Source organism: Grus americana, unplaced genomic scaffold, assembly GCF_028858705.1.
Source record: "Grus americana isolate bGruAme1 unplaced genomic scaffold, bGruAme1.mat scaffold_735, whole genome shotgun sequence".
Lineage (NCBI taxonomy): Eukaryota > Metazoa > Chordata > Aves > Gruiformes > Gruidae > Grus > Grus americana.
In genome coordinates this window covers 35721-47902 of record NW_026561948.1, presented here as the reverse complement: position 1 = coordinate 47902, position 12182 = coordinate 35721, and the positions used below count along the sequence as shown (strand labels likewise).

Here is a 12182-nt window from a genome sequence, read left to right as displayed (position 1 = left end):
ACACGCAAGGAAGCCCACGGGGACGATTTCAGCGCGTTTAGCTACTGGGAACGGCTGTTCCGAGGCATCTGGGGGAACAAATTGCAACCGATAACATGCTGCCTGGTTGAAAGAGCAGAGGTACTGCTCTAAATACGCTTCATCGTAACCCATAAACACGGGTGGGCCTGAAAGACATCTGAAAATCCAAGCAGTTGGCTTGCTCGCTTGGCTCGAGCGTGCCAAACTGGGGTCTGAAGGGCTGGAAAGTGCAACCGAGGGTGGTTCCCACCACGGATCGAGCCCCAAGGTTTGGGATCACCTCCTCCTCTGCTCCACAGCTACTCAGGCCTGGAGAAAGGGGACTAGTTTTGCATAACCTCCAAAAAGCTCGCGGTTGTTGGGTGGTTTCCATTTTCCTCTTACCTTTAACACCGAAGTGAAGAAGACTGAGCAGCCCATGAGCACAAAGATCATCAAGCCAGTGACTCTCTGCTCTCGTATCCCCAGAAACTTGGGCTGTTCTCCTGGAGCTGAGCAGCCAGACTCCACTTTGAGGCTATTCACGTGGGTGATGGACAGGACGGTCGCAGCCACAAACCACGGCAGCCCCATCACGGAGCACACCCCCAGCATCACGGCCACCATGAAGAGGTCCAGGTGGTACCCGCATCCTTTCTGCGCGGAGCGAAACAAGAAACAGAGCATCTCACGGGACAAGAGCAAGGACAACGTCGCAAGTCAGACCCAAACAACCCTGTTTGAGCTCAAGTCGACGTCTTGAAAATTTAAAACACGAACTGGAAACAAATAAGGATGTATCCAGTCTTTGCGCAAGCACCTTGCATGACAATCCGGCAGCAGTTCAGACAAAGTGGATTTGGGGAGTTTGTATCTACTTCTCAACAAAAAAAAACCACCTTACTATTTTTCATTCATAAAGACATTTCTACCACTTGCGAGTAAGATATGACTCTCAGTTATCCCTGGCAGCACATCAAAATGATTCGTTCCCCAGCTGCTGCTGACATTTTAAAACAAAAGCGTGCTTCTACAACGCTCTAAGCTTAATATGCTCCTCCGAAAGATTGCTCATCTGAACTCCCCTGTTGTCGTTTGCTCCCTGTGTCATCATTAAGCCAGGAGACCATCTTGCCACGCTGCCTGACGTTGTTCCAAACCAATGCCTTCACAAGGCATTTGGAATTGGAGCTTCTCCCCGTACCTGCAGCCCAGAGCGGGTTGGGGATGGGGTTGTCTCCTGCAGCCCCTTACCTTCAGCCTGTGCTCCTTCCTGTTCACGATAAGAGCAGTGATCTGCTGGTCCATGAATATCAAGATGGTGCAAAGCAGAGCTGGGATGAGCGCAGCCACCACCGTCCACCAAGGGTTGGGTCCTGTGGGGCAGATGAACCACCCGCGGTCGTCTCTGGTAGGCTGCAACAAAGCACACACATCAGCCTCGTCTCCCAGCCCAGCTACTTCACCGGCTTGGATTTTCCCCTCCATCCCCGTGTCACAGCATCTCCCAGCCCTGGTTTCACGTCACCCCGGGGCTCAGCAGTGCCAGCATCCTCTTTGCAAGCACCTGTAGCTATTTCTCCTGCAGGTACCTAGTTTTGGGGCTGTCTTCTCATATCCAGGAGGAAACGATGCACTTGGAGGTGGAGGAGGAGATGGTCACACCACCAGCATCTCCTCCAGACTCAGCCCTGTCCTGCCCTGGTGAAACCCGCTCCGTGCCACAACACCCCCCCTACCTTGAACATATGGGGGATGTGGAGCTTCGGTGACGGGATCCCAGTCATGAAGTCAGTGAGCACCATGATGACGATGGTGAGGAAAACAGCAAAGTCACTTATTGTGGACCGCACCTGGGGCAAGAAACCAGAGCTGAAAGGGGCATCGCAAAGGGGGCCGCAACATGAGATGGAAAAATGAGAGACATCAACAACATTAAGGCTGGTTAACAAAATCCCACCACTCTGAGGACATGCAGCCAAATCCCTTGGTTAGCTACTGTTGCTGTGCTTGTCTCTGTGAGAGCTGGTGTCAGACAATAAAAAAAAAAAGAGTTTAATTAGGTGGAAGAGGGTTGTTTGAATTCAAACCTTAAGTAAAAAAAATATTAAAAAATAAGGAAGCAGATGGCTGCCACTGCAGCCACGCTCACAGCTAAAATGGGAATAAGGCGCACTGAGGCATCGTATGTTCCTCAAAAGGAAGAAAAAGTGTCTTTTCCTATGGCAGCTCCTCATTTGAACCAACTTTCCCCTTGAGCATAATGCACAGAAGGTTAAAAAAAAAAAAAAAAAAAAAAGGCAAATAAACCCCCACAACTTTGGAAGACCTCTTTTCCCACTGCCTGAGCAAAATATCGCTCGGGGGCAGGTCGCGAGGCAGGTGGGAAACGCCACGGTCGTTTAGCACTCATGGAAACGAGGGAGGGACATCCAAGCTGCTGGAGAGTTTGGCCTTCAAGGTCAATGTTTCCCAGCTTGACCAAGCGGTGGCAAATACTGCTTAGCGCTCCGGGAAAGCCATTTTGGGAAATGAGTGTGGAGACTGCTGCCGGCCACCATCTTCTACCTACTCTGGTTGGGAAGTAACGGCTGCTTTTAAACTTCTTCAAGAAGCTCGACAGGACAAAGGTGGAGAAGAAGAGGATGCAGCACCAGAAGAGGACATTAGGCGCGTAGGGGCCATTGCGTCCACAGGCAGGTCCGTGAAACTCTCCATGCAAATACCGACATTCCTGGAGAAACAGAGCGTCAGGACACAAAGGTAGTGCACGTGCGGCAAGGAAACCTGGGATAACTCGGGGCTTTTGAGGATCTTGGTCCAAGATCCATGACCTTGTAACTGCTGCTGCTGCTGACGGAGATTTATATTGAATGAGCAGCAGCTGAACAAGTGACACATCGAACCGCACAGAGGAGAGCGGAGAGGCGAGATGTGATGGGACACCATATCACAGACCCATGGCACATCCTCCGCTCGAATGGCAGGCAACCGTGGCTGAAGAAGACGCCAAGAGGGGAAGGAAACACTGGAAGTTCTTGGGGATAGAGAAAGAGGGAGCAGGGAAGGAGGGCTAAGACAACCGCGGAAGGAAAGGAGAAGAGACGAATCGTCCCTTCCCAGCGAAGGGCTCCCAGGACACGGCCAAGAGGGGATGAAGATGTCCTGAAGAGCCTCCCATCCTATGCCTGGGCTTTGCTTCCAGCAACAGCAGCCCGAGAGGCTGCTCAGACGTGCAAATTTATGCATGGACCTACAGACAGTGCTGAGTAAGCAAGCAAGGACTGGAGTTCTTAGGAACCAAGTAAGGAAGCTAAGGACTACCTTCAAGCAGGAACTTAAGTCCTCCAACTTCTACAAGAATCAAACCACCCACTTAACCTTGCTCCTGGTCAGAAAAATTGTCCTGCGACAGGGTCAAGGAGGACAGTTATTACCCACGATGTTGGGGGGACAAGGTGGACTCTCCTTCCCAGGACCAAGCGGGTTAAAACCACACGTTAGATTTAAAGAATGCCTTTGCAGAGCAGCACTAGCACAGTCTGAAGCCCCTCATCACCCGAAGGGCTCTGACTTTTGCAAAATGTGAATGCCCCTGGACCCCGCGGCCGCGGAAGTAGTGGCTTGGGGCACTTACAGTCACCGTGAGGTTTTCCCAGGCGATGCCAGACACGTTGATCTCGTTGCTCTCCCAGAAACGCAGGGTTGCGTTGCTGGGATGGCTTGGTGCCTCACACTTACAGCTGGGAGGAGAAAAGCCAAGACGAGGGTGAGGGAAAGGCAATGGAGGTGCAGCCCTGAGCTCCTGCCAAGGGGCAGCAGCCTTTTAGGAGGAAAAGAAAAACTCACTAGTAGACGGTGAGGAAGTCGAGCTTGCTGTGCATGTGCACAGGGTAGGTCTCTCGCAGGTGACTCAGCTTCTCCAGAGCCTCGTAGATGAAGATGATGCAGATGAGGGAGGCGAAGGCTTCTTCGGTGAAGCGGGTGATGTAGCACACCAAACAGCTGGCGTCGGTGGCCACCAGCACTATGCAGAAGGCGGCAGTCCACAGCCCGATGCAGGCCCGCAGAGAGAGATAGGAGAGCGCGTACTCCCTGGGAAACCAAAATCAAACAAAGGCTGGAAAGGCCAGGAAGAGGCGCCGAGCCGTGCCTTCCTTCGGGGAAAATCACGAGCAATTTAGGAGCACGTCAAGGCTGCAGGTGGTAAATGCACTTTCCATGTCCTACTACAGACAGCCTTGGGGCTGCGGTGCAGGGTGCGGACCTGCAGGAGGAGAGGCCAATTATTTCATGATTGTTATTTAACAATTAGCTTGTGTTAAGGCCTTGGAGGCTAATTGAGGTCAGGGCCCTTTGTGGAAGGTGGTGTCCTCCCACATCACCCCCATGCCCTAACACCAAAACCCCAGCTGATTTTGCACCCAGTCACCTGCTACCAGCAAGCTGGGGCTGAAGAATAAATTGAATTGCAATCAGGGTGTCTCATCTCACATCAAACTCATCACAACACAAGGATCCCCATCCTTATGGCTTCTCCTCTTCCTGCTTCATTTTAACCCTAAAAACCCCAAACAACCTCATCCATCCTTCAGAGACCAAGGGCTCTTGCACCATCACATACTAAAGCAGCAGCGTGCAACGTCTGCGACACAGAAAACAACTGAAATCTAACAACTCTCACTGAGAAAAAGACGAGAAAAACATCTTTTCTCCACCAGTGCCTCCTGAAGGCTCTCGCGGCACTCGGCCGCGGCAGCCGGCCTTACTTGCAGAATTTGTAGAGGATCTTTTCGAACACGAGGACGGGTCCAGTGCTGCCGAGGATGGTGAGAGGTTGGCCAGCAAAGAGGGAATACACCACGCCGGTCATGGATGCGCCCAGCAGTGACTCCATGGCACTCTGTCCAGGGAAGAGGCAGCGGCGAGGAAATAAATCAATGGGAAAAAGAAGAAAAAACCCAAAGCAAATTCACTGCAGCGAAGATTTTGCATGAGTTTTGCGCTCCCCCACGCCACCCAAGAGAGCTGCTCACGATGTGGCCGTCGGTCGCCTCCCCCAGCAGTCCCCCGAAGGTGATGACAGGGGACATGCAGGCACAGAAGAGGAAGAGGAAGGACGCCAGACACTGCAGGCTCAGACCATCCCGAAAGTCGCTCCAGAACCACGGGGCTTTGCGCTTCACGTCCAGGATCAAACCTCCAAAGAGCCTGGAGGAAGGAAAAACAAATAGACTGTTTCCCTGCAAGACCACACAGAGGGGGTTTTGCTGCAGAAGGACAAGCCCAAGCAGACAGTAACCTTCATTGCTAACCAGCAGCAGTCTCCTTCGGCCGTTTTATACCCGGCAGAAACCAAGCAAGCACAAAAAACCCCTCCAACAAAAAGAAAAAGGACCAAACCTGAAAGCCCATCCCCTCTTACTGCAACTGTCCCTTGCTTGGAGAAGCAGCAGAGCTCTCCCTGGAGGTATTTACACAGCTGCTTCCACCCCAAATCAAGAAAATCTGTCTGCAGTGGTGCTGTGGCTGAGCCCAGCTGCCCAGATCTCACCTGCCCAGCCCAGGGGACCGAGCTGGTAATGTGAAGCCCCTTCACTGAACCAACTAACCCCAGAAAACTGCTACAAGGGAAGGTGCACGCTCCGATTCTAGAGGCAAAGAGAAAAAAAAAAAACAAACAACAAACCCCACAAACTATTAAAGCTCACACCTTCCCGTGCGCTCCAGTTCAGGACCACTGTGTTTCTCTGGCTTGCTGTGAGAAGCACTGTCATCGAGAGCTCCTGGCATCTTCCTTTTTCCCTGTTAAAAAGGAAATAAGCCAAAGCTATGGATTCGTAACCACTGGCTTGTTGGGCTTCTGGTCTGGGTATGTGACTGCGTCAAACTGGGACCTGGTGAATCTGGGTCCCAGAACAGCATCCCCGGCCGGCCGGCCGCCGGCCTGCCCGTCCCCCTCGCGCCTCCCTCCGCCGCAGCACCCACCTGCGAAGGGACGTTTTTCGGGGGCTCGATTCGGATCGATGGATCCCATTCTCCTGGCAGCAAGACCGTGACCTGATCCAGAAACTCGTCGATGCCGGCCACGAGGTCAGCCCGGTTCTCGGCTTTATAGGCAACGTCACGGAAAACCTGCCGACAGGAGACAACCTGCTCAGAGGCCAACCCATCTCCGATGTCCTAAGCACTACGGTAAGCTCCTGGCTAAATGCAAGATCATTTTCCCCAAATTTCCTGCTTGTAATGGCAGGAAATATTCCCCCAAATGGAAAAATCTGTCCATCACGGTACTTGTAATCATGTCCTCCACGAGGTCCCCATCCCTCATGGCACACCATACCCTTTTGCTCAAAGCGGGGAAGTTTCACTGGCCCTGGCAACGCCACCACTGGGGACAGGGTGCTGGGGACCCCGGGGAGGTGCAGGATGCACACCGGGTGGGATTTCAACCTCCAAGAGGTGGGGTGATACAAATCCGTGCGTTTGCTTCGGCGTGTGAACGAGGGGTGGGCTATCTGGAGAGGTGTGGGCAGTTGGGAAGCAAATCCTCTTCCTCACTACTGCAGAGAGCTGAAGAAAACCAAAAATGACCCGGAATTCTCTCTTCTCGCACCTCATCCGTCATGATAGTAGCCATGGACCTGCCGATCTCATGGTACTGATGGGCTTTGCCTTCTGGTCCAAGCAAAACAAACAGGAACCTGGGCAAGAAAAACACAATGAGCGAGAAGAACGTGTCCTTGCTCAAAGGACACCCAAGGAAATCCCTGGGAGCCCCCAGCCCCGAGCGCAGCTCCAGAGGGGACACGTAGGCTCACCGACTCCGCCAGGAATTTGAAATTCACCAAAACCGATGGCAAATTTAATTTTTGGGCCAATTTTCATTAAAATTGGCCAAGGGGTTTGAAAGACACAGCAGGGAAGGGATGCGAGTGGGAGAAATGTCCTCGCTCCCCCTGCCCTTGTTCCCTTGGGACGCCAAACTGATGCATGCACCTTGATGTTCTTTCGTTGGGTGGGGGTTTTTTGAAATAAAATCTTTGTGCTTCTCGTTCAGACCTTGTTGGGATGGGAACTTCCGTCATGCCCGAGAGGAGGACAGCCGGGGTCAGGCGGACAAATGCCACGATGGGCTGGCGAAGGAAATCCAGCTCTCCTACGAGCACGTTGGATGCTTCAGCCCCGGTGGGAATTTTCTTCATGAAATGCAGCTGCGCCTAGGCACAACAAGCGATTTTCAGGCAAATACCCCAAAAGCAAAGCCCTCAGCACTCTGCAGCCAAATTTGCAAGACCAAATCTGGCCCTAAAGGCATAAGATAGCTACGAGCGTCTCACCTTGCTTAAGTCCATCGCGTTGCTCTCGTGGTTCACCCCATTTTTAGCTTCTGCAGTGGTAGGAGAAGGATGAGGGGTGAGTGTTTGGGCTGGTAGGAAAAAGAAAGACACTCAGAAAGACGGACAAGGAGCAATTGGGATGCTTCTCCTCTGCCAGGACAAGTCGAATGGGACCAGAGCCCTGCAGGAACCCTCACCTGGTGCCAAACCCTGCAGGAACCCTCACCTGGCTTGTCAAGGAGGTGCAGGTCTGACTGCTTCTTGCTCACATCAGCAAACGAGCGGACGATGGGAAGAAGGTTGTTTCTTTTCTTCTCATTCTGATGGTGATGCTTCTTCAGTAGGACTTCTCGAACTTTTGCCCGCACGTGCTCGTCAAACTCCGTGGACTGGTCTTGCGGGCCCAGGATCATATCTGGGGATGGCAAAGGGAAACGAAGCCGTCAGAGCAGAAACCCCCCCAGGTCCCAAGCCCCGAAGCCCCCGGGGGAAGGCTGTGCCACGCAGGATCCCCTGACACAGGCCCAGCCTTGCTTAGCAAGACATTTTAATACAGTTCAGCCTTTGCAGCGAAAGCAAGAAGTTTCTTTTGCTAAAAAACACGAGCAAAGTGCTTATTCATCACTCTGCTAAGATAATTATTTCCCATTCGAAATAATGCAATTTTCTTGCCCCGTCTGGCCTTTCTGTCTGACTCTACACATTTAAAAAAAAAGCTGGAAAAAACACACCAGAAAAAGCTGGTGTGACTGTTGCACGCCCAGCCTGCATCCAAAACCAACTTAAAAACACAGCGGGGTTTCTGGAAAAGGACGCGCCGTTGGGGCAGGGTTTGATTCGGGAGCGGAGGGCACCGCGGCAAACCGAGCTCGGCCGTTCCCGCAGAGACGCGGCGCCCGCGGTACCTGCAATCTCTTCGATGCTGTTGGCACAAATGTCCAGCAGCACCGTCCCGTTGATGATGCAACTCCTCAGCTCAGAGAGGCTGTGCAAGGACAGCGTGGCCACGTAGGGCTTGCTCCAGCGCTCGCCGCCGTCTTCCACGTCCTCCTCAAACTTCAGCCACCTGCGGACATCAGGCGCGATCAGCCCCATTGCGAGGAAACGGCCTCAGCTCCGCAACCCCTTTAACAGAGCTACAGGGCGGCGAGAGAAGGCTCCTCGCATCGGCACCTGCAAAAGCTTTGCCAAAGTCCCGGAGAGCGGAAAGCAGAGCCCGCGGGCGCTGCCGGCGAGGGGACTCCTCTCCCACCGCGGCCGGCAGCGGGGATTTACCTTGCCGTTTCCTTCCACTCGGCATCTTCACCCTCTTTCACGCAGATCTCATCCAGCTCGGTGAACAAGTCATGGGGAACGTGCTGCTCGTCCTCCTCGGTCCCGAGGATGAACTGCACTCGCTGGGACGGAGTGTCTGGGGGCAGAAGGCAAAGCCCCGTCCCGTTACCGTGCCCGAATACGGCCCGTCACGCTCATAGGCAAAGCGGGCATCGATCGGCACCATAAACATCGGGCTGGCCCCTCTGCCCTGGCTCTGTCCAGGCTTGCACAGAGCCCCAGAGAAGGAGAAGCATCTAATCCACCTCTGCATAAGGATGGGCATCTTCCCTTCCCCACAGTTCCATTTTTAAAGCCAGGATCCCTCTGAGGAAGGCGAGCCTAAATCCTTTATGCATTTAACTGTCTTAAAAAAAAATAAAAAAAAAAAAAAAAGAGAAGAAAGAGGAAAGTTTGGGAAAAGAGAGAGGGTCCTGCTAAATGATGCCGCTTTCCCTCGGAGGAACAGCAAGCCACTCAAACCGGCACGGGGACCTGCTTGCAGAAGACCCCAGCACCCACGTAGCCCCGAGGAGTTCAGTGAACGCTGCGGCGGGACTTACAGTGGTAGCCCTGCTCCGTCGGGGCAGAGTCCTTCTCCCGTTCCTCTTCCCGATGCTTCTGGCTGTGGGGACGGTGATGCCGCTGGCTTTGCCTCACCAGCGGCATCCGCACGCCCACGTACAGGGTCCGGTGGCCTGCGAAAAAGCGGCGTTTGCATCGTTCTCGATACCGCGGAGACACTTGACGCAGATGCTGCAATTAAATCAGTGCAGCCATCCCAGGAGGAAACATCAACTTCTCTTAATTTTCTTTTAACTGGATCCCTGAACGTCACAGACCTGCCCTTTTTTCCCAAGCCTATTTTACTCAAACTTTGCAACGAGAGAGCAACAACAAGTGATGGTTCCCGATCATCTAAAATGCCCTGAAAGTATCCAACCTCTTCTCAAAGTCCAGCTTCAGCTGGACAACGCTCAGAATTGCTCGTTGAGCAGCAACAAAAGGTAATTATTTTGAAAATCTTTGTATGGCGCAAGGCGACAAGAGAAGATCAAATCAGTCCCATGATAATGAACTCCAGAACAAAAAAAAAGAAAACCACAGCCCTGAGTCTGCAGCCGTCAAATTATGCTCCCGGCTTGGAGAGCCCCGTGGCTAAAACTCACACCATGGCCTCCACGGGGGCTTTCTCCCTCTGTTTAAAAGCCGTCACGTTAAAAAAGGTGAAAAGAACTGTGCTTATTTATTTAGAAGCACGCCACGTTTTGCTGCACGTGACGCGTACGCCAAGCAAGGGACGTCGCAGGGACTTTGTGCGACAGGAAAAGGCGCTGGGCTGGCGGCTCCTCTACCAGGATCTCAGCAGAGACTCACCTTCCAACTCCTCCTTCTCATAGTGAATATTGACGACGTTGCTCGTTCTTCCTTGGTCAATCACTGCCTCTTCGTCATCTCCCTGTTTAGAAATGAGAAGGGAAAAGTTGTGCAGAGCTCCCTTACGTCCTCCCGGCCATCGTCCACCCCCGCGTCCACCCAAATCCACGAGCATCACGCCTCCGCGTGCCTCCTCCTCCAGGCACAGCCCTAAAAGCACGGACTTGGAGGAGGTTTCTCTTCCCATAACCCAATAAAACAGCCCGTAGCATCGTTCAAACACAAAAAAAACCCCCAAAAAACCCCTCCGAGATTTGCACCCAGTTGCTCGATTTCTGAAACCGAAGTTTGAAGAAGAGCAAAACACCAAGAAAACTTGGGGAACTGTCAGGGCTGTTGGACGAAATTCAAGAAGCAAGAGCTACACCGGGCACTGGGAAACAGCCCAAAAGAACCAAACCCATAATTTAAAATAAAACTTCAAACGCTGCGCTGGCAGATGCTGCCCGTTGTACTAATAATGATGCATTAATCAAAAAGACTTAATTAAAAAAAAAAACAACAAACCCAAAGCCAGAAAATAAATAACTTGTTACGATTTAAGCTGCAAACACTAACGTGAAATCTGCTTTTTATCCCCCAAATTCCTGCTTCGACTGAACAGCATCACCTGCCACCGCGCAGCAGCGATGCTCAGGAAAGGCACCAGTTAATTTAACGAACAAGAGGAAGAAACGCTCCTGTCTGGAAACGAGTTTGCTGGTCCCCGAGTATTAATTTCAGAGCCGACCTGTTGCTAACTCCCCGCCAGCTCCCGGGACTCGCCCACGTAACCCGGCAGCCGGATTATCACGCGCCCGTGGCTTTCCTGTCCTCTCTCCGATGACGGCCTCCGCCACCCTCCGTCCCCTCTTAGCAAAAATGCATCCTGCTCCCCTTTGGTTTTGCCAAAAAAAAAAAAAAATCCCCAAAAAAACCAACCCCAAGAAACTCCAAACCCCAAGCCGGGAAAAGGTATGGGATGAAAGGGCTTAATAAAATCGCTTTAAATTGCAATTTAAAAAAAAAAAATTACTGTTTAAAGAAAAAAATCGCGGTTTCAAAAAAAAATCGCAGTTTTAAAAAAAAAAAAATCGCGATTTAAACAAAATCACAAGCTCGAGCGCATTAGGTGGGTGTTGGAGTGGGAATACACGGGGCAGTTTGGGAGTCAAACACCCCGCGGGTGACACAGGAAAGTCTCCGTCTCTCTTAGAAACCGTTTTGCCCCCGTACTCCGACCAACGACGCTGAACCTGCCGCCGGGAGCCCTCCCCGGCACAAAGCATCTCCCCCCTCCGCATCCCTCTGCGCTCCGGGGAAATGCCGACGGGATTTCGGGGAGAGGTTTCCAACCGTTTGGGGCGGGGTGGGGGGGCATCGGGGACGTTGGGCCCCTCGGCAGAGCCCCTACCTGTAACTCTTCCAGCAGCGTCATTTTGTAACCCTCGTCCTGGCTCATCCTGACGTCGGTCAGCGGTTTTGGGGTTTTGGGGATCAATCAAGGGGGGTTAGACCCCCCCCAGGACACCGCAGTAACCCTCACCGAGAGGAGCTCAGTGTCGCCCGCTGTGTACCAACTCCAGGTACACAAAAAGTGACCGTTTCTTGGAATCGGAATCTTGGGCATGGGCGGTTATTTAAAGCCACGCAACCCCAAAACTCATCCTGCTTGGAAAACTTAGTGGATGGGGAGAAACCAGCTCTGTTTTGAACCAAACCTACCCGGAGGAGAGAAATGGGGTGTAAACGCCGGGGCGAAAGGCATAAGCGGCGTTTTGGTGTGTTTCACAGCACAAGCTGCCAAAATACGACTGAGGCGCAAACCCTTGGGAAAATACCCGTTACGGGGCGGCTCAGATCCCCCGCTGCTTTTATATTATTAAGTTTTAAAGCTTCAGGAGCAAACGTGGGAGGAAACGGGACAAGTGGGGACCTCCGGGTCCGTGGCGAGATGCTCCGAGCATCTCATCGCCCTTCCCCGGCCACCACAGCATCCCCGAAATCGCAGCGAGCCTCACACGGAGATGCCACCAAAGAATTTAAACCAGAGCAATGAAAGTGCGTGGTGACAGGCAAACAAAAGCCAAAGTTTCAGCAAATGAGGGGGGG

General features: G+C 52.6%; 1 protein-coding gene across 1 annotated transcript; it reads right to left on the bottom strand.

Moving 5' to 3' along the window:
* Positions 1 to 405: 405 nt before the first annotated feature.
* LOC129200982 (electroneutral sodium bicarbonate exchanger 1-like) lies at positions 406 to 11532 on the bottom strand (the record flags this gene model as incomplete). Its single annotated transcript, XM_054812219.1, has 18 exons — positions 11485 to 11532; positions 10032 to 10113; positions 9218 to 9352; positions 8616 to 8751; positions 8246 to 8406; positions 7567 to 7755; positions 7341 to 7429; positions 7080 to 7220; positions 5989 to 6135; positions 5629 to 5651; positions 5037 to 5211; positions 4770 to 4903; positions 3850 to 4095; positions 3638 to 3743; positions 2573 to 2734; positions 1740 to 1853; positions 1255 to 1416; positions 406 to 657 (listed from the first exon to the last, which is right to left on the bottom strand). Coding segments are annotated over exons 1-18 (2502 nt in total), but the record flags the coding sequence as incomplete, so codon positions are not given.
* Positions 11533 to 12182: the final 650 nt, after the last annotated feature.